Below are 22,682 nucleotides of genomic sequence, written 5' to 3' on the forward strand. Positions count from 1 at the left end.
GCTGCTCAGGGCTGCTCCGCCCCTGTTCCCTGCCCTCCCACAGCGCTTCTGTGAGCTACGGGGACTCATGGAGAGAAGACTTGGATTGTGACTGGAGCCTGCCAGCCAAGAGAGTCCATTAAAATATTTTCCGGCATGTGCTGAGAACTGCATTTTAGCAACCATTTCAACAAAGCAGCTTCTACTTGGTTTTAGTAGTGTTTATTTATATTCTTACAGTTTGTAATGAATATAAGACTTTTTTTCCCCTTTGGAGAGAAGTTGCGTCTGTCACTAGACAGCTTTGCCCTGTATCTACAATTGGATAGGTTTTGACAAAAGGCTTGCCCCAGCTTTTCTCTTGGTAAACCAGCTTCGGTCGTATTAGACATCTACTGGTGCATACGTTTACTTCCAAATCAGCAGCTGAAAACAGCATTAAACATTGTTTCACGTGGTTTCTGTGGGTCAGGAGTTTGGAAGTATAGCTGGATGGTTCTGGCTTGGCGGGGGGTGGGGTGGGGGGGTCTCATGAGGTTGCAGTTCAGATGTTGTCTGGGGCTGGATGTAGTCACATGAACTTGACTGGGGCTGAAGGATCTTCTTTCGAGATGGCTGGCAAATTGGGGCTGGTCATTTGCAGGGGACCTCAGAGCCTCACCACAGGGCTGCGTGGGTGACCTCATGCTGTGATGGCAGGGTTCCCCCAGAGTAATCTAAGAGACAGCAAGGTGGAAGTGTCCATGTCTTCTAGGATCTAGCCTCAGAAGTCACACCATTACCTATGTGCATCATATGCGACAGGTGACACATACAGCCAAGCCGTGTCACTGGTCGCATGGACCAATGCTGATGCATTGTGGGAGGTGACTACACAAGATTATTAGGAGCCATGATGGACACTGGCTTTCCACAGCCATGCTGGAAATAGTTCAATGAGGTGTGGAGATGAGCTCTGTGCTGACTTCTTTTCCAACAGCTGTCCCGTGGAGAGGGACAAGCAGCGACCTGAACGGTAGTGGCAGCTCCCCTAGAGTCTGCAACTATAGTTTCCCTGTAAATACAGGTGTCAGGGACAACTTCTACTTTCTTTTTTCCCCAGTCTGTTAATACTTGCTTTATATATTTAGATGCTCCTATTTTGGGAGTATAAATATTTACAAATGTTAATACCCACTTGTTGGGCTGATCCCATTGTGTAATGCGCTTGTCTCTGATTAGTCTGTTTTAACGTTTATGTTGTCTGATATAAGCATAGCTACCCCCACTTTCGATTTCCTTTGCATGAAGTATCTTTTGCCGTCCCTTCACTTTCATTCTGTGCGTTTCCTTACATCTGAAGTCTCTTACAGGCAGCATATAGATGGGGGTTGGTTTTTTTAGCCCATGCAGCCATTCTGTGTCTTTTGATTGGAGAATTTAGTACACTTACATTTAAAGTAATTATTGATAGGTATGAATTATTGCCGTTCTGTTCATTGTCTTATGGCTGTCTTGTAGTTCCCGTTCCTTCTCTTGCCCTGTTCTTTTGTGGCTTGGTATCTCTTTAGTGGTGTGTGTGCTTCGAGTCTTTTATCTTTTGTGTACATACTATAGGATTTTCTTTGTGGGAGGCTTACACATAACAACGTATTTCTAAGTTTAAGTCGATAACAACTTAAGTTTGAATGTATCCTAAACCTCTACATTTTTTACTCCCCCTAACTTTTGTTTTTGATGTCACATTTTACATCTTTTATCTCATGCATCCCTTAAGTAATTATTGTATAGTTATTTTACTATTTTTGTCTTTTAACCTTCATACTAACTTTTATTAATTTACTACTGTTAGTAAATTAATTTACTAATTTACTATTAGGTTGGTGCAAAAGTAATCACAGTTTAGAAGGTTAAAAACAATTGCAAAAACCGCAGTTACTTTTGCACCAACCTAATATATATTTACGTTTAACAGGTGGAGTTATACTTTCATGTCTTGTTACTAATTGATGTCCTTTCTTTTCAGCTAAAAGAAGTCCCTTTGACATTTCTTGTAAGGCTAATTTAGTGGTGATGCTAAGTCTGGTTTTCTTGCCTGGAAAACTCTTTCTCTCGCCCTTAATTCTGAGTAACTTTGCAGATCAAGAGTATTTTTGGTTAGACATTTTTTTCCTCAAGTTCTCTTTTTAATCTATTCCTGGAGGTCAGGAATAGAATAATTCCTGTTCTAAGCTCACTACCAGGCAGAGTAGGCACTCAGAGATGTATGATGGAGGGGGAAATCCTTAGGTCAGAGACAGCAGTTTAACAAAAAGATGGCTTGGAAGCCAGCTCTTCCTTGAAATTCTGACTAATGAGCTGGGTGAGCTTTGCTAAATTAAGCTGAGGAAAAAAACCTATCCTGCAGAGCTATTTTGATCATATTTGTATATTTTTACCCTTTGAGGACATATCAGCATCGGTCAGAGCTGCAGGTTAAGAGGGTATCTGTGGATCTCAGTCAGTATGCTGGGCAGAGGTGGTCATGCAAGCTTTCTCTCAAAGCACAAGCTTTAGAACTGTTCTTGAGTCTACTCTGCAGGACTGTAGGAAATCTCCCATGTCCCACGTTTGAATCTTGTCTTATGTCATAATTCCCAGGCCAGCAGTCGTGGTCTCAGCACAGTGCTTCCAGCTGGAGGGCTTTGAGTTCTCTGGTTGGCAGTTCTTGCCTCAACAAGGTATGCATATGACTGGCCCTTTAAACCCCTTGCTTGTAGAGAAAGAAAATGAAACAGAGACTACTTCTGTAGGGAATTTACTTCAGCAGGGCTGGGTAGAGTCTCAGTGGGAACAGGTGTGATAAATTAGAAAATTGGATCTGGTAGAGCCTGTACTTAGCCACCCTTTGTGAGTCTATGCAAATAAATATTCTTTTTCTTGCTGATGGCTTGACATTGTGATATACTCAAATTACCTGTTTTTTCTGACAGTGATCTGTCAACTTTGTGGGAGTCCTCTGACATCTTGTTTTTCTACTTGGCCTTCAAAATTTGTAAGATATGTGGTAACCTACTAGGTCTGAGGCTGGCAAGTCATGGCGTACTTGTTTTGGAAATAAAGTTTTGTTGGAATATAGCCACTCACTGGTTAAGTATTGACTAGGGCTACTTTTGTGCTACAAACAGCAGAGTTAAATAGTTGTAACAGAGATCACATGGTCTGCAAGCCTAAAATATTAACTATTCCTTTTAAAAAGGTTTTTCAACTCCCACATGAAGTCATTCCTCACTGGGGGCAACGGATCACACGGCTGGACCTCAAGGCAAAGCAACTTCGAAGGTGAGCTTAGTTTATCTAATGTAAAGCTGCCCAAAGTAAGATGATTTTTCTCCAAAGCTGTAAGTATATAAAGAGGTATCAGAAAGGACTTTTTCTATGTGGTGTTCATTCAGGTATCTGTCAGCGGGACCACGTACAGAAGAGCTTGCCAAGTTGAGATCACAGCACCCACTGTGGAAACGGCCCATCCTCCAGTACCAGGTGAGTGATTAAAATATTAAACAGTATCAAGAAAGAACATCTTGTCAAAATTACTACTTGTGGACTAAAACAAAAGACACATTTCCACTAGAACAGAAATAAATTTTAATTTGTTGAAAAGTGCAGCAGTGAACAGGGTCCTTTGAAGGGCACTTTCTAAGTCAAATGATTGAAGTGACAGAGCCAGGGCAAAATAACTTCAGGAACAGATGATGCAAACATAGGAATTCACAAAATTCAGTGGGACCTACGTGGTAGTGAAACTAAAGAACCCAAATATTCCCATCGAATTCCTCTGGTGGATCAGTTGAAATACTCTTTGCTTTCTCATAATAAGGATCCTGGGACAATTCATCTTTTTTTGTTAAAAAAGTACTAATCTTTAATTTAGGCATTTAAAAATAAATTTAAGAACATCTCACAGATTAAGGTATAACTTCCATGGCTATCATTACTATTTTGTACAAAACCCCAAGTGTTGTCAATTTGTATTGACAAAAAAAGTATTGATTAAAAAAAAAGACAAAAATGTATTTTGCAACAGCAGCACCATTGGTCGAATTCAAAGATGTTCAAAAGGTGTTTCCTCCTTTGTATTTGAGGAAGAGCTTTGTAATAGGAAATGTTAAAAGGCAAAATCTATTCATTCCTATGGCCTCTGTTCATTACTAATGGGGTATACAGTTGTCTACCCTGAAGGGCACAGATATGGGCCTGGCCTTCTTAAAAGGGAAAATAATCAAAATTTAAATCAGTATAGAAACACGGCAGGTCTTTTGCAGTGGGTCCCTTGTACATAGACATTCTGAAAAGTTCAGTGCGCTTTGTAGTCTGCTAGGCTATATAAACTGACGCCTCTTAGTGAAAGATGATTTTAGCACAGACCCAGAATGATGCCAGTCCCAAAGAAAGTTTTTCATCAAATTAGAGGAGATTCAAAAGTTAGGTAGGAAATGTACCAAATGTAGTGGAGGTCCAGAGAGGGCCTCACCGCATCCCACCACCCAAACAGAAGTCTGCTGAGCAAAAGGGCAGAGTGGCATGGATGTTATGAAAGCAGCCGACGTGACTTGCTTTCAGGAACCAGGATCATAAAATGAATTAATTAATGAATTAATTGAATAATATGACATCACAGTACAAGACCTGGTAAGAGTTGGTTTCTTTTTATTCGGGAATAACTACGGTCAACTTGTATTAATGTGGAAGCTGACTGATTAATGTTAATCAAAGTGTAGAATAAAGCTGATACCCATATTCAACATTGTATTTTGCTTTTAGTTACAAAACTTTAAGAATTCTTTCCCTAAAACATTCACAGCAGAGGTGTTCATTTCATTTGCCTATTTCGTCTCTAAATACCACCCCAGTTAATGGGATTGCATGAGGTAAAGGAATAAACCCAATGGCTGTTAACCCACCACAGCTCTCTGGCATTCTGATAGAAAGTTCTTTACGGCCATGTCACACCTGTGCTTACAGCTCAACCTAAGACCTTAGAGCTAACATCACTGCTGCCTGGGCCGAACACGTCATACACCACAGCTCCTCCCCCTCCCCTGCTGTCCGACCACCAATTAGCCTTGTGAAGAAAATGGTGGAAACAGGACTGGTCTGAGCCAAGAAACATACAAATGTAGGCATTCTAAACCACGAGGAAACCTCAACAAGATCTGGTTTTGACCGGGGAATTAGTCAATGGGGCCCAAATTACACAAGCCTCCAAAATCTCAGGCAGAACTTATCTGAAAGGGAAGGAAGTAAAGTAGTTGGTACATTGCATTAACTTTTATCTTAACAAATGAACAGAATGTCAGCAAAATGCAGAGTCCAAACAACTGCACCGGTGGGACTGACACCCAGTCTCCCTGCTGGACAGGCACTTGTCCTATCACAGGCCCTCAGAAAACACAACCTTCACCAAGCCCGGGAACTTCTTTTTCTCTGCTGAGATACCTAAGCTGAGCCACTTTATTTTTCAGAGCTCAGGGGGGAAAGTATTGGGCAGAGACATTTCCTCAGTGTCGTTTTGAATTTGCAACCTTACCACAATGTGACGGATGTTATAAACAATGTATTTCTACTAATCTAAAATCAATGGGACTCGTTCTTAATCGGATGATTCAGCTCTAATGGTTATTCTTTAAGCCATGTGATGTTAGTTAGTATTTTTTGATCGTGAAGTGCTCAATCTGAAATGCTATGCAGGTCCTTTGATTTCTGTACCAAAGCTGTATACCAAAAACATTTCCCCCCCTAAAGTATTGCTGTTTATCCGAATAGATTTACAGATTTGGACACTGACCACACGGGGATAATCAGGAACTGCAGCCCCACAACAGAAAGGGTACAGAGAGAACAGAGACCTCAGGAGCATTCCTTACCAGGTGAGTGAAGGGACCGGGGACAGCCACTCCTGACATATGGGCAGAGTTCACAGTTTAACACATTGCACAAGGAAGTCAGCCGATCGGGTTGCTTTTAAAAACAGGACTTAAAGCCAGTCCAGAAACTCTTCCAGCTGTGGTCTTGAAGACTAGCTACAGACACTTAGTATTATCACTTCATCAGAAAGAGGCGTGCAGGGGTCCAACAGCAGAGGTTGCTACAGATGTTTTGAAAACCTTCTAGTCCGGACACTGCCGTGATTGTTGAACATGAGACGAGGGTCAAACCTGTACCTGGGGAAGCAAAATGCAAGGATGGCACATGAACTGTTGTTAGCCATTGCGTACTTCATCCCGAATGTTAAGTGGAAAGGACGGCAGGAAGAAATAGATATAAAGGGGACAATTAAATCACCAGAAGGGAATTTAGTGGCAAAGTTCGGAGTACAAAATGAGAGTTCTCAATGGGGCATTTCCGATACAAGTCAGCAAGCAAAACAATGTAGTAGAAGTAGAGAGGAGAAAAGAAACAGAGGGAGGTTAATCCTGAAAGGCATTATAGGAGGAGTCAGATTTGAGCTGTTTTTCTTTGAGGGGGGAAAGGGTGATGTCTAAGATACAAAGCAGCCTAATGGAAGAAGAATCGAGCCCTTGCTGAAAGCCCTACCAGCAGTTTCAAACCCCTTCTGTTTTTTAAGTTAAGACCCAGATAGTTACGACCCAGATTGTGGCGGGTAAGAGTACAGGTGTGCACCTCAGGCATGAGTTTGAATCTCGCTCATTAGGAATTTAGGTAAGTCACTGATTCCTTTGGCCACCAATAAAACAGTAAGGCAATTCAAGTACAATGTCTGGCACATAAAAAACTTATTTTACCACCCAAGGGAAAGTTAGAGTAAATGCTGAATGGTAACTTGAGTTGAGACTTAGCAGATGGAAAGAATACAGATTGGGTGGAAAGAGATTTTACACATGCAGGCTAGAAATATATTTTGCTTTTATCTCCTATCTCTTGGGACAAACTCTTAGTATTACTTGAGAGCAAGGGCTGGCCAATTTTTGTGTGTGTGAAGAGCCAGATATTGTAGGGTTTGTGGGCCATACCATCTGTCCCAACTACTCAACTTTGTTCAAAGTGTAAAAGCAGCCACACACAATATGTAAATGAATGTGTGTGGCTGTGTTCCAACAGTGGGTGGCTGGATTGGTTGGTGGTGGGATTCTGTAGGTGTAAATGTTTGAGAGAAAATAAGCTATAGCTAAGGAATTTAAAAGAAAAAAATCAGTTCTAAAACTCTAATCGAGCTTCTTTACTCATTCACATACACCCTTCTCTAATTTGGACTGAGGACATTATTTCACAGGCAGATGGCCAAGTAAGTTACTACTTTCCATTAGTTTAGGACAGCATTTCTTCTATAACCTGACTTTAAACAGCTCAGGCAGCATCTAGAATCCTAGTTATAAGCTTCTAGAATGTATGCAACACAATTATATAGTTTAAAGAAACCAAACAAAGTTTGCCTGGGAGTCAGGAGGTCTTACTCTATCAGTTCCTAACAGAGTGAGCCTTGGGAAAAATCACAATTCCAAGCTCGGCTTCTGCATTTGAAACTTACTGTATTTTGCTGTGTATAATGTGCACGTTTTTGCCCAAATTTGTGAGGGAAAAATATGGATGCACATGATACATGGGTAGTACCAATACTGTATCTACATAAATGCTTTTATTCTTTTATTTATGCTTATGAGTTAAAAGTGTAAGTCTAGAAATCAATAATGATATCTGTATACAAAATAGTACCCTGGGACATGATAGTTGGTTTTGCTGAACTTAGGACGAGTTTGCTTACAAAGAGTTCTTGGCCTTTGATGAGTAAATATCGTAAATTTGTTACCGGTACATAAAATTTCTTGTACCCTAATATGTTAAAAAAGAAATGCTAAAATGCCTTTATAACACAAAAAATAAGCAGCTAAATGTAAACAAATAAAAATTTGAATTAAAAAATGAAAACAAAAGATTTTTTTCCCCCTGAATGTTTGTTCCAAAAACGTGGGCGTGAATTATACACAGCAAAATCTGGGACGTGTTTGGGCTATAAGGGCGGTATGGAAGTTCTGGGGTTGAGTCCTTCTAACACTTAAGGCCAGACGCTCAGAAGAAACCCGGCAGCTGCTGCCCGGCCCCGGCCCCATGGATGCCGGTTCACGCTGTCGCAGCAGCTGCTCGGGGCTCAGGGCCAACATAACATAGTGCAAGGGGTGCGAGTCCCCTGACCCTCTAGGACTTAGTCAGATGTGGGCCTAGAGCCCCGAGAGCCAGCCAGAGACTGCTACAGACGTCTAACTTGATTTGGTTTAATAAAACATTCTGAGCAAAAGGAGCTGTTGGAAACTGCGCCATCAGCATGTGTCCACTAGAAGTCTTGTTTTTCACCTTAGAGACTGAACCAAGCGAGGATCCACTTCTCACTAACATGGAGGAAAGACCAAAGCTGGGCGGTCAGAATGCTTGACCAATTAGTGCATTAACATGATTATCCATGTAAACAAGGTTTAGATTAAATGATATAAAATTATGGTAACTACTGTCTTTTTATACTGTTACCTAGTTTTAGTTTACTGGCATCCATGTCTCTGGCTCTGTATAGACTCCAGTTGACTCTTGAACCACATGTGGGTTAGGGGTGCCAAGCCCCACACAGTTGAAAACCGAGTGTAACTTTTGACTCTACAGTTGGCCTTTCGCACCCACAGATTCAATCAACCACGTATTGAAAACAGTACATATTTTTCATCAGTGATTGGGAATGCAAAAATACTTTTTGATTTGTGGTTAGTTGAATCTGCTGATACGAAATTCAGATATGAAGGACCAACTGTATTTATTGAAAAAAATCCACATATAAGTAGACCCATGCAGTTCAAAATCCATGTTGTTCAAAGGTCGACTGTATTTAAAAGTATTACATTTCTTTATGAAGTAGTCTCTACTCCAGTTTCTCTGCTCATTCACCTACTACCTCTCTGATTTGGACTGAAGATATCACTTATAAAGACGGCTAATCAAGTTACTGCTTTCCATCAGTTTAGGACATCATTCTTCCCTCTCCCCTACAGAGTATAAGAACTGACATAATCCTTTCCCAAGGCAAGTTTGATTTTTAATTCCGTAATTTTCAAGCAGAAGATGATAGGCTTCTTGCCATAGGCAGCTCAAATGTATGGTGTGCTGAGCCGTGTTACTGGTGAAAAGTTACTGTGCAAGAGGAATGAGATTGGAAGGAACAGAGCTGCCTTAGTAGGTCTGATAAACATCTTTTCTACCTTCATATATTGACGTGGGCTTAAATATTTCAATATTCAAGGGTTTATACCTTCCATTCCATTGTCTGTGTCTAACAAATGTACTGGCAAGCATTCACATTTTTATAATTAGGGTTTCTGGGAAATGAAAGCATACGCTCTCAGAAGTGCTAGGGGACAGGGTAGCACTTCGTCAGTTACTTTACAAAAGCCCCAGGTGGCAGCAGTGCAATCAAATGGTACCATAACAAGCATGCCAGCCAGGCGGGGAGGCAGAAGAGCCCAGTGGTGAAACGGGCTATGCCTCTACTGGCACTAAAAAGCGGAAGTTTCTAACAGCTACTGCTCCCAGCACCGCAGACTGAGGCACTAAGTCACAGTATCCCACTCGAAAGCAGAAGAAGGAGAAACAGCTCCACTCCAAACGAAAAGGACCCGTCAGGCCCCCTCTGCCTTCAACAACAGCAAGACTGCTAGAGACACCTTGGCAAAGGCAGTGAAGAAAATGGAAACTTACCCGGGGTCAAACACCCCTGGAGTACGGCAGGTCACACCGGAGCAGGACTGTAACATCATCAGCCGATAATTCATCTTCCCTAAAAGCTCTGGGTCTATACTTTTCGCAATGTTTGTGATTTGGTGTGGGTCTGCAGTCAGATTATAGACTTCTACAAACACCTACAGGAAATGAAAGGATGGACGAGAGAAAAGAGCAAGGGTTACATTGAATGAAATACTCCTCGTGAATTATTTCTAAATGGAGAGGGAGGAGGGAGACCACAACGAAGGCCCAGGAGAGTATCATCTGGTCTCAAGCTCCTCCCAGAGCTCCAGGGTTTATAATATGAGACAATGGAGCATCTGTTCTGGGGTTCAATTACGTCGGGTCTCTGGCCTACGTGCTAGAAAGGGGCCTGTTCCAGGCAGAGTCAGGAGGGGATTTATTACTTTCTGAAATTAGAGCAGAGAGCAGAAGGCAGGACCCTCATCTAGCAAGGTCTCAGAAACTAGACATAGCAATAAAGTTACTGAGTGGGAGTTGACATTTGAAGGTTTGTTTTTGTCTTAGAATTGTGAAGATTCACATGAGAATAAACATGGAAGTATTCTAGCTTATGTTATACAAATGTTAAATTCTCCTATTATAAAAAAACAGTTGTGGACATAGTTGGCCGAAGGATACAATACTATTATTTCTATGTACTATTTCCGCCCAGCCTGTACTTTGTCCTCCAAAGTGGTGTCAACGGACAGGCTAGGAAGACGGTAGGTACATTTGGCCTGTAATGGCTTCAAGTGGCTGCCCTCAGACCACCACTTACAGTGACCAGACTGATAAAAACATAATGGGGGAAGGGGAACAGGAGTTGAGTTTGAGGGGAGCTCTCCTGCCTGTCGTTCAAAGCGCTTATAAGCTACAAGAGAATGGCGAGCGAGCCGCTGTCTGAGAAGCACGGCGAGCACTGGCCCCAGAGGGCACGGTGTGGGTTGCTCGGTGGGGCAGCTTGGCCCCCGCCGATACACAGTGTGACACCACAAGGGACTGTCCGTGTGGTCCTTCAGCTGATCCACACTGACTGGCACTGGCTAAAAGCCACCTCCTTCCAAGGAGGGAGCTCCTCGTCCCGCCTCGGACCCCCACTGCGAATCTATTTGAGCAGCACTGGACTCGGCCGTGGACAGACGTTTCTGAACAAGCTGAGGTGTCTTACTCGCAACCCAAACTAGCAGGGAAGCAATCAGACTAGTCTGCAGCATTTGGAAAAAGTGACCCGTGCATGTAAAGTGTATGTTTGGGTGGTGGTGGGCGTGGAGGAAGCCCCATCCAGAAAGGGCCCAGAGAAGTGAAGGACGGCCTTGGGGAATTCTATTTTCTTAAGGAAACCTAAGTGGAAATACAGATGAGAAACACAGCTTCCCTAGAGAGTATTCTTGGAATTGCTCTTCTGCCACCAAGTCCAGGCAACAAAGCAGGGGCCACAGACACACACGCCCGGGCAGGGGAGGCAGCAGGGCCTCTTACCTCCTGGTCATCAAACTCGCAGTACTGTAAGTCCCACAGCGCCGACACGGTCCTCACACAAGCATAGGTGTTGTTATAAGAGTCTTCACACACACAGTCTGGGAAACATTGCTGTAGGGATATTGAAAACATTCAACAAAGACACTTCTTCTATAGTAACAAGTACTACCTGCCTATAGGGGCAACCAGGGGGACTCAAACCAGACATACAGAATGGAGAGAAATTAGAAAGCCTTCCAGAGGATCAAAAATAGATGCGAGGCTTTGTTCCTTACTGACAGCAAACTTGATTAAGGACCACGTGGCTGTGGTGTGTGTTTGTAGACAGCTGCCATCCCTGTCAATCATTAGTTGTAAAGGGCATCTGTATAATGTATGGTTGGGAAGGAGAAGAAATCAATACGCGAATGAGCCACTTCTAAGGCAGGTGAGGAACTGCCATCCTAAAGCGTTGGAGAAACAGGCTAAAATGAGCTTTGTGCAATCATCTGTGGTTACTTATGAGTGTTCTTATCACTAAATAGGACCTCACTCTTATTTCTTCATGTCTTCCATACCAACTTATGGTGGGTTCTTAACAATATCGTAACACTGTCCAAATGGAAGCCCGTTTTCCATTCTCCAAAGCGAGGCCAATGTCTCTGTTTCCACCTCTGTGACCAGCCTGGCTGCCACCAATGTAAGACACTCGCGAAGGCACAGCTCCAGGTGGGAGCCCCATCTCTCTACTGGATCCCACTGATAACATCCCTGATAAAAACATGGTACCACTATCGGGAAGGGTCGAAAAACGTGACGGGGTACTGAGAAGGAAAGAAGATGGACAGATACGTGCACTTGTTAGAAAAACTGGAAGAATGCAAAGGGTACATTCTGACAATAGGTCAGCAGCATCATTTCCAGGATTATTACTTTTTTTATTTTCAGGATTATTGAATTTAACCTTTGTGCATCGACTAATCTCCCATAGTCAAGTGACAGAGGAGTAGCCCTCGGAGTAAAGGTCTCAATACTCGACACACCTATACCAATGTCTTACTGTGCAACAGTGAGGGCGCTGTCTAAGCCCACTCAAGCTATTACTCACCGACACTCCAGGACTCAGGGAAGGACATGTCGGGTCGGTGACGTTACGACCTTCTCCTTGATATTCCACCAGGACATCTGATCGCCAAGTCACATTACTGGCCCCTTTCTAGAAAGAAGAGCAAAGGTGGTTCCTGTGAGGCATACGGACTGTGCAAAGGATCACAAAGTTATTTATTGTGCTAAAGGGGGCTTGGGAGTCACAACTACTTAGACTGTTCATTCAGTAACTAAAGGGAATGACTCAAATCGATGCATGTGAAGGCTTCTGAGAATCATGATTGGTATTTAGAGCCCTTACAAGTGATGGTCAAATGCTTTGAGAATTTAATAGTTACTCCCCAAGACGACTTCTGTGAGGCAGGTCAGGAAGATAAACCAACAAGGTAACCGAGCAAGAATCAGTCACAGTGCCAGGTGCCAGACGTCCAGATTACGGTAACAATACTGTCCGTAAACTCTGGGGAAGAGCTATGCTAAGCGCATACTAAGATACTTATAGCTTAATACACACAGGGACAAGAACTAACAAATATTAAACAGGGCCGTGGTGCTAAGGACTGTAATAGGTTCAAAGTACTTCTGGATGGTCAGAATGAAGACACCATATACATACATGAACTTATTGGGGAGGGGGAGAACTTCCCCTGCCACCCTCCTTTAGTGCTTATGGCTGGACTAGTAAAATAGTAAAACTGACACAAGACTAAGTTAAGAGAAAAACCAATTTAATACGTGCGCACAGGAGAATCACAATATGATGCTCAGATCATAAAATGAGGCTCAAAGTAATGATAGAACCAGGCACCCTTTTATACTTTTTAGACAAAGAAACAATCAATTTGTGAGAAACTGACAGGACAAATAAAATTCGTGCTCACTGCAAAGGAATGGAAGCCAGGTTGGAGTATCATCAGTGAGGAATCTAAAAGTTTGGGCTGGGGTAGGAAATTAGTAAAGGTGGTAGGAGCCTTGTTTACACAAGCTTTTGACTCTGGAACCTTTCAGCTCTGTGATAAGTTCATCTTTCAACCCTCAGAAACAGGTAGGGCATGTCTCACATGGGAGAGTCACCTGCTTTTAGGGGGATAGAAAGGTCAGGGTTTTCTTCTTGCAGGGGCAGTTTCTTAAGTAACTTTAATTCAAAATAATCAATGTGCCACTGTGGGGTATCTTGGGGCGGCTTGCCCATGCCCTGACAGTATGCAGTATAAGACTTGTAGAGAGAAAGTTAAAAGATACAACTTTTCAATTCCAACCAAAAGCCCAACATGATTTTTCAGGTAATCGGAAAAGCTGTTTTTGAAGTTTATATAAAAGAAGTAGCTAGGATCCTCATAAGAACAATGAGAGAGGTGTGCCTATACAAAGATTTAATTATACAGCTTTATAACAAGATGAGATACTGGTACAGAGACAGATCTATGGAATGGAAAAGACAATTGAATATTTACAGAGAAAAAATTGAAATTGGATCCCTGACTCAAACCGTACAAGAAAATCAATGGTAGATATATTGAGGACTTGACTGTAAGCAAAAACTTTTAGAAGATAATTTGGAGAATTGTTTTCTGACCTCAGGCTTCAGAAGCATTTTTGTAAACAAGACTCAAAGAACACTAACAATAAAAGAGACGATTTATATATTCAACTTCTGTGTTCTCATATCTTAGCATAGGGAAAAGACAAGTCACAAACAGGAAGAATATGATGGTCAAAACAGGCATTTCACAGGGAAGAAACACAAAAGGCGTAAATGAAAAATGATTCACTGATCAAAAACCCAGTTAGAAATGGGCAAAGAATCTGAACAGACATTTCTTCAAAGATATACAAATAAGCACATGCTAAGATGTTCAACATCATTAGTCACTAGGGAAATGCAAATCAAAACCACAATGAGATGCCACTTCATATCCCCTATAATAAAAAGATAACAGCAAGTGTTGGCAAGGATGTGGAGAAACTGGAACCCTTGTATACCGCTGGTGGGAATATATAAAATGGTGTAGTTGCTTTAGAAACAATATAGCAGTTCCTCAAAAGGTTAAACATAAAGTCACCACCTAACCCAGTAATTCTATTCCTAGGTATATATCCAAGAGAACGGAAAACATCTGTCCACCAAAAACTTATACACAAATGTTCATAGCAGCATTAATAAGAGCCAAAAAGGGGGAACAATTCAAATGTCTATCAACTGACGAATGAATACATAAATGTGGTATATCCGTAAAATGGAATAGTGTTCAGCCATGAAAAGGAATGAAGTACCGATGTACATGTTACAATGTGGATGACTCTTGAAAACATTATGCTCAGTGAAAGAAGCCAGTCACAAGAGGCCACATATTGTATGACTCTATTTATACGAAATGTCCACAATAGACCAATCTAGAGACAGAAGGTAGATTAGTGCTGAGAGAGGGGGCAATGGGAGAGTGACTGCTACTGTTTTGGGGGTGATGAAAATGTTCTAAAATTAGATTAGGGTGTGGTTACACAACCCTGAATATACAAAAACTAGTGAATTATAAACTTTAAAACTTTAGTGAAATGATTTAAATTAGTGTAAACTTTAAATTAGTGAAATTAAACTAATAAGTGATTTAAGCTTAAAAAATTCATCTCATAAATAAGAAATGCACAGTAGGATCAAATATAATTTTGGCCATTTTCACCCATTAGATTTAAGTTGTCTGACAGCCTCATACAGAGCAAAGGGAATTCACATGCATTGCTGGTGAGAATATAAACTGATGACCATTTTGTAAACTAACTCGGAATTATTTGTAGAAATGAATGTGTGCCCTTCCTATAACCTGGGTACGTACACACACACACACACTCTCACTAAGAGACATGTGTAGGAATGCTAGAGCAGCACTGTTCCTAAAACAAAACGAGAACACAAATGCCACACTGACAAGAACACAGGTAATGAGTTGTGATGCATTAGTATAACGGCATGTTAGGCATCTGTGACCAACATGGATCAATTTGGAAACAATGTTGAATTGAAAAAAGTCCCAGATGGCATCCAGTAGGATGTCATTTTTAGAGTGCAAAGCAAGATCAAAGTTGTTTAGGGATATGTACATGATAATGACTGAAAAATAAAAGCCAGAGAATGATAACCATGAAATTCAGGGAGGTGGTCACTCCCATGGGGCAGGCGAGGGACAGCATGGGGAGGGTCATACAGGCAGGTGCACCAGTATGGGGAGTATTTGAGTTCTTAAATTGGAAGATGGATTCATGGGTGTTTCTTATGTTTCATAACTAATGGGAGTTACTTGGGTTCTCTTGTATGAATCATAGACTACCTAATATTAATAAACTGTAATAGATTCAGACAAATCAGCGAGTAAGATCCCATTTTAGTACCGATACTTCCAAACTTCTCTATGCTTAAACATACTCAAATACATTTTTAATGGAGAAGAGATGCCGCTGCAAAACCTTTTTCTCCCCATAGTGTATACTAGGCATTTCCCCACATCAGTGTATACAGATCTGTATCACTGAGTGTTGGTTTAATATTCTATTGTTTAATTGAGCAACAATTTAACCAATTCCCTATTGGATATTCAGGTTTTCCATTTTCTTCTATTAATGCTACATGTACATTTTTTATAATGAGCTCTGTGCAGTGCCACACACATAGTGGGTACTCAGATACTTCTTGAGTGAATGTTTTCTTAGAATAAATTCCCAGGTGGAACTGCTTGATGTGTGTTCTGAAGTGATATGCCTTGTCAAATTAGCCCCCTGATAGCTTATACTGAGTATACTTTTAGGAACAGAGTCCAAGCAGTTTCCATTTTCTCGAGACTTCTGCAAATACTGGGTTATTAATCTTTGCCAGTTCTGCAGGTGATAAAGGCCTCCTTCAGTTAAGCGTTTCTTTGATCAGCACTCATGTAATCTTTGCATTTACTCTGGCCATTTTTAACTCCTGTGTGAGTTGAATAGTTACTTCTTTTGCTCATTTTTCTACTGGGATATTAATTGTTGCTAAGAACTCATCTATTAGAGGATTTATTACCCTTTTTCACATATGTTGCAAATATTTTCCCAGTTTGTCACCTGTCTTAACTTTATGATGATTTTTTGGGGGGAGAGGGGATGAAGGGAGGATAATAGAACTCTGTTCATATGTGGTTCAATCAGTCTTTTTTAAAAGAAAACTCCTTTCCACCACAGATAAGAGAAAAATTCTATTCTCTGTTCCCCACATTTAATAGTTTTAAGATTTAAATTCTTACACAACCTGGAATTTATTTCAGAGTGTTGGCTCAGGCCTGAGGGCCTTCTACTCACCAAAATGGGCAGTAAAGACATCCCATCCATCTGCGTCTTATTCAGGTCATAGCCAGCAATGTCCAGAATCGTAGGGCCCAAGTCAATGTTGGAAACGAGCATCTGTGAGAAAGAGAAAAAGATAAGCAACCTACAAAAGTTGGTTCCGTGTTCCTTTTTGATCTGTGCTCTTCCCCTCACCCCACCCACGAGACAAACAGCATTTACTATTATCTTCTGCACAGCCCATACTTAGGTCTTACTAATTTATATATTCAAATATAACTATAACAATTTAAAAAACAAAAGAATACAATATTTGTAATATATGCCCCTGGGATGTTATATACTTATTCTACCCACACTCTTATTGATCAAAACATTTTTTTTTTAAACTCCTTTGGGATTGCCTGGAGTTTGCTATGAATCATGAAAAAAATGTTGGTCTAATTATTTTATACAAAGTGTTTTCCAACTTGATTATTCTTATTCACTAAATTTTACTTCAAGTGAGCTGACATTTTTTGAATGCCTTGAAGGTTGAATGCTTACCACCAAGGAGATTAGCCCTTTCCATAGTTTTTCAAAGTGACAACATTGCTAAAAAAAAAAAATGTTTGCAGTAGGCTTTGAAGTCTGCAGAAAACTTATTCCAACAGTGCATCAATAAAAGTTTCCTTAAAGAGCACAAAACTTAGATATTTTAAACAGACATTCTAGAAATTAAAGATAACTGTCTTGCATTTATACCTTGCCTATTTCCTTGGTTTATTAGACTATTTTCCTTCTGTATGCAATGCCTCTTTAGGACCTAAACCAGCATACTGTCAAACAGAACCATAATAGGACCACAGACGCATATGTAACTTAAAATTATCTCGTGACCACATTAAAGGAAAAAGGAAAAGGGGAAACTCCATTGTATATATTTAACCCGATATATAAACATATTACTATTTCAACATGTAGGCAATACAAAAAACTTACTAAGATTTTCACTTTTCTATTTTTAAACCAAGTCTTTGAAATCTGGCATTTTACAACTACAACACATCTCGATTTGGACTATCTCATACCGTGTTTCCCTGAAAATAAGACCTAGCTGTACAATCAGCTTTAATGCGTCTTTTGGAGCAAAAATTAATATAAGACCTGGTCTTATATTACTATAATTTAAGACTGGGTTGATATGATATGATATAATATAATATTGGGTCTTATATTAATTTTTGCTCCAAAAGACGCATTAGAGCTGATGGTCCAGCCAGGTCGTAGTTTTGGGGAAACACAGTACATGTTTTGGCTCAACAGCCACATGTGGCCGGTGGCTACTGGAGCAGAATGTGCAGGCCTCTACACAACTTAAGCGTACAGCTAGAAGTCACTTTGGTCACAGGCTAGGGAAAACTTCGGAGTGGTGAAGACAACCGACCGGGGAAACAGGGAGGACTAATGTTTACCAAGCAGCGGCTCTGCACCAGTACTTCGCGTTTATCCTCATCTAATGCTCACCACAAGCCTATGGTGCAGTATTTCCCCCATTTTACAGATGAGGAAATGAAAGAGGTAAACTGAAACAAAATCAACAGCTTGCAACTGGAAAAGCTATTCTTTACTCAAAGGAAATGACAGTCTTCAAAACTGTTAAGAAAATGCGGATCATCTTAGGAGAGGCCAAATGTGGATTAAAAAAAAAAAAAAGCCCCACGGCCAGAAAACATCTTCAAATCTTCCTGGTAGCTAGGAAGGCAGAGTGATACACACATCGTGGCTCTCAATTAGAGTAGCTTGGCAGCTGTCAGAAATGACCACTCAGCGACAGGCAGCTCCGGGGAAAGGCAATCCATATGTTACTGAGGAACCCCCCCTCCCCCCCAATGTCTCCAGGGATTACATGAGAGCCGGGTTAGATACCTTGCCTAGTTCCAAGCCCCCAGGCAAGCTGAGCAGCTTGGTGGGTATGAATACAGAAGAGATCATGTTGGGAAAGAGACAAACAGACACATGACCTCCAGAATCAGATCAAGGCAACAAGACCCTGACATGTGACTAACAGACCTCCATGATGTCCGGAACCTGAACAAAGGGAAGCCAAGTCCACAGGTATTACTAACATGTCAAGACGGTTTTATAAGAAACGAAAAAGAGTAAATACTAACATAATAAAACCCACAGAGATATAAAATGTCGATTGCCAGTCTCACCAGGAATTAAGAGCTGTCAGCTGCATGATGGATGGGAGGCGCTCCTGAATAGTGGTTTGCTCTCTGGGCAGAAACTCTGCAAGTTCTGGTATAAATCAAGAGGCACTAAGATTCTGCACAAGTACCATAAACACCATCCCAGGACTCTTTCTTCCCAGATAGCTACATGATCACACCTTCCGCAAGTAATTGACAAATTCTCTTCCCTTCTAGGGTATTGATTAAGAAGTAGAATCTCAAAATGAGCGTACTACATCAGGAGATGGGAGACTTCAAGTGGATACTGAGTATGACGTATTCAACAGAGAATTATACCTATCTCTGGTTTTTATACAACCAAGCATTAAAATAGATACTATAGGTCCATCACCATAATGACCTCTAGAAACATTAGCATTTTAAGTTTCTAAAATGGTACAGACACTCCTTGACTTAACGATGCGCTTACATCCTGATAAACCCATTGTAAGTTGAAAATATCAAACGTTGGAAATGCGTTTAATATGCCTAACCTAGCACGCATCACAGCCTAGCCTAGATGGTTTCTATTGAATGTGTGTCGCTTCTGCACCATCATGAAGTCGAAAAATGGTTAAGTCAGCACATTGTAAGAACATTATACTGCTTCTATCACTAACCATAAACTCAAAGATTCACTTATGGATTGGAACCGAAAAAGCTTTGACAAGACCAAAACTAGGTTAGTCCGTAAGTCATAGCCTCACAGTTGGTTTAGGAATGTTCTTGGGATTTAGACATATAGACCAGGGGTGTCAAAACTGGGCCCGCGGGCCAACTGCAGCCCGCAATTCATTGTTAATTGGCCCACAGCAAATTCCAAAAATGTATTTAGTTTACTTAAATAAACCAGGTGAGGCAATACGTACTTCACCTCGAGTGAGTGGCCCGGCTGTTTGTGTATTTTACCGCATATGGCCCTTGGTAAAAAGCGTTGAAAAAAGTTTGGACACCCCTGATATAGACGTTCTGATCAAATGAAAGCTCCTAGAAAACTCTGAGGCATGAAATCAAGGGATATTATGCCTTGAACCTGCTTTTTTTTTTCCCTCTGGAAAACAGTCCTGCAGAATTACTGAAAAGAACAAGAGGGATCTCAGGAGGATACATCAGCTTTCCAAACAGACATTAAAGCCCTCATGTTAAAGAATTCATGTAAGGCTATCAAAGACAAGACACAAAGCACGTCAGAGAGCACCAGATCCACTTGGGGAAAGCCCTGGAACTGCATAAGAAAGCAGAGAGCCACCACATCTTGGGCTGCTTCATCTAGATTTGCTCCTCAGCCCCAGCTTCTCGAACAGGAAGAAGCAGGGCACCCCCGGGTCACACTTGAGAATCTGCATTTAACACCCTCCCAACTTCATACAGGCAAACCGATGCTTATTTTGTCCAATGTCTGAAAGCCAATAATGTAACCTTCTGTCTCCTCTGGATCATGCTGTGCCGTTTTAGTTTTCCTTCTAACCTTTTCCTTTCTTAAAGCCCTTTTGAAGAACTTCTACCACCAAATCTAAAGCTAGATTAATTTCTAGCCAGAGAAGAAAACCTCGACAGCCAATCTTTGGCAAGCACACATCCCACTTGCCCCTGTGCTCTCGAACACGGCTCGAACAGCCGACACAAAGTTAAATCCACTGGTCAAATGTGCCCTGTTTTTGCCATCAGGCTGTTGACAGCTCAGCTCATTATGCTCAACTCATAACCCTGTGCCACTCATGGGGAACTGGCACTGAGACAACTGTGCTGCCAACACATGATGAATCACCCCCAGCTCTGACATTCTTTGAGCTAGATGAAAGCCAGGGTATTTCATACTTCTCAGACTACATCTGTCAGCACAGCAGTGTAAAAAAGTCACGGATTCTGAGAACACACACAATTCATTTTCAGTCCTGTTTCTGCCACGTAACTATGTGACCTTGGTAATATCCATTCAACTGTGGCTGTCCCCCAGTGCATGTTCAGGGCCGGGTATTCTAAGTTTAGACAGCACCTCTCTTCTCGGAGCTCCTACAGCAAAACAGACAAACTCAGCAGGGAGTGATCAGTTTGAGGCAAACAGGGAACATGGGACGGGCACCCCGCCTCGTGTGGCGGAGGGGTCTGAAGGGACTTCCCAGAGGTGACCTCGAAGCCGAAACCCGAAAGGACAATTAACGTCGCCTGCTGAAAGGGCCATCAGATAGCATTCCACACAGAAAGAACAGTCAGTCACAGACAGGCCAGGAGGTGAGACAGATGTCTCACTTAGGAAATGAAGGTAGTTCGGTACAAATGCCACCTTCCATCCCTTGAATAAGCCAAGTTCATTCTCACGTTTGTGCCGTCACATTTACTGTTCTGCTCAGAACACCCGCCCACAGATCTCTATGACTAAATTCTTAACACCCAGGTCTCTGCTCAAATGCCTGAGACTTTCACTGACAATTGTAGCGAAAGTATCTGGCTCTCCCTGACACAGCGGGCTAAGAACTGATCTTCCCCAGAATGCTCACTGCTATGTAGCCAAGTCTCCTGGCATATTGTGCCGGAGCAAGTATATTTAATGAATACCCGTTGTTTGAGCTACAGTGTAATGGTTAAGCGTATAGACTCTGGAGCCAGAGTGACCAAGTTCAAATACAGGGCTCTGATACTTTTCAGCTACATGATCTTGGGCAAAACATTTAATTTCTGTACTTCATTCTATACCTGTTTCCTCACATGTAAAATGGAGCTAATAGTATCTACAGCTCATAAAGCTGTGAAGGTTAACTGAGTTGATACAGGTAATACATTTAGCAGTTGTCACATACAAAGCATTCAATAAACATTAGTTATTGTTGGAATGGGTTCCTAGGAACCAGGCTTCACTTAAGATTGCTTACAGAAAGTGAAGTTTCTAATTTTAACATTTAGATGTCACTGTTAACTTGATTAAAAAAGGGCCAGTTTGTCCCACTGATACCTGGCTGACACACACAGTTCTCACTCAGCCTCCTTCCTCACTGGGTAGAAGTGGCCCTAGCAGCCCTGCGCCTCAGAAATGCACACAGCTGCCGACAGTCTCCTCAATCAGCTTCCAGCACCAAGATCAATAAACTGCTTTTACGATTCAATGGTCTTCCAAACTCGCCCATCTCCTTTGTAGGGAGAAGCCCGTTTAGAGGGTATTGAATTTGTAGTGGATTGACTTTAGGAATGTAGGTATTAAGAGAAAAAAAAAAAGAGAAAAAGAACACTCAAAGGCAACTATGAAGGCCATTTAACCTTTCTGAGAGAATTTTAACAGAATTCCATCAAGAGTACTGTAAAAGAACATAAGTGAATGGCAGAAATTTAAACAAAGTAAACATTAAACCCCAAAATTAAACTAACCCACAGTGAATATCATACTCAATGACGAAAAGCTGAAAGCTTTTTCTCTAAGATCAGAAACAAGACAAGGATACCCACTCACAACTTTTTTTTCAAGATGGCATTGAAGTCCTAGCAGCAATCAAACAAGAAATAAAAGGCATCCAAATTGAAAAGGAAGTAGTAAAACTATCACTATTTGTTGATGACATGATACTATATATAGAAAACTCTAAAGATTCCACCAAAAAACTATTAGAACTAATGAATTAACTCAGTAAAGTTGCAGGATACAAAATTAATATTCAGAAATCTGTTGTGTTTTTATACACTAACAATGAACTATCAGAAAGAGAAATTAAGAAAACAATCTCATTTACGATTGTATCACAAATAATAAAAGATCTAGGAATAAATTTGACCACAGAGGTAAAAGACTTGTACTCTGAAAACTGTAAGACATTGATGAAAGAAATTAAAGATGACATAAATAAATGGAAGGATCTACCATTCTCATGGATTGAAAGTATCATT

General features: G+C 41.2%; 1 protein-coding gene across 1 annotated transcript in view; it reads right to left on the minus strand.

Moving 5' to 3' along the window:
• Nucleotides 1-3,568: 3,568 nt before the first annotated feature.
• Nucleotides 3,569-22,682, minus strand: part of GNS (glucosamine (N-acetyl)-6-sulfatase) — a 39,544-nt gene continuing 20,430 nt past the window's right edge. Inside the window, exons 10-14 of the mRNA XM_019732446.3 lie at nt 16,609-16,710; nt 12,287-12,394; nt 11,200-11,310; nt 9,694-9,854; nt 3,569-6,161 (exon numbers count right to left, since the gene is read on the minus strand). Coding sequence (XP_019588005.2) covers nt 6,086-6,161; nt 9,694-9,854; nt 11,200-11,310; nt 12,287-12,394; nt 16,609-16,710 — 558 coding nt within the window. The 3' untranslated portion in view covers nt 3,569-6,085. The remainder of the gene's footprint in view (nt 6,162-9,693; nt 9,855-11,199; nt 11,311-12,286; nt 12,395-16,608; nt 16,711-22,682) is intronic.

The sequence above is a fragment of the Rhinolophus sinicus genome, chromosome 1 (assembly GCF_057876585.1).
Source record: "Rhinolophus sinicus isolate RSI-liver-muscle chromosome 1, RSI-T2T, whole genome shotgun sequence".
NCBI lineage: Eukaryota > Metazoa > Chordata > Mammalia > Chiroptera > Rhinolophidae > Rhinolophus > Rhinolophus sinicus.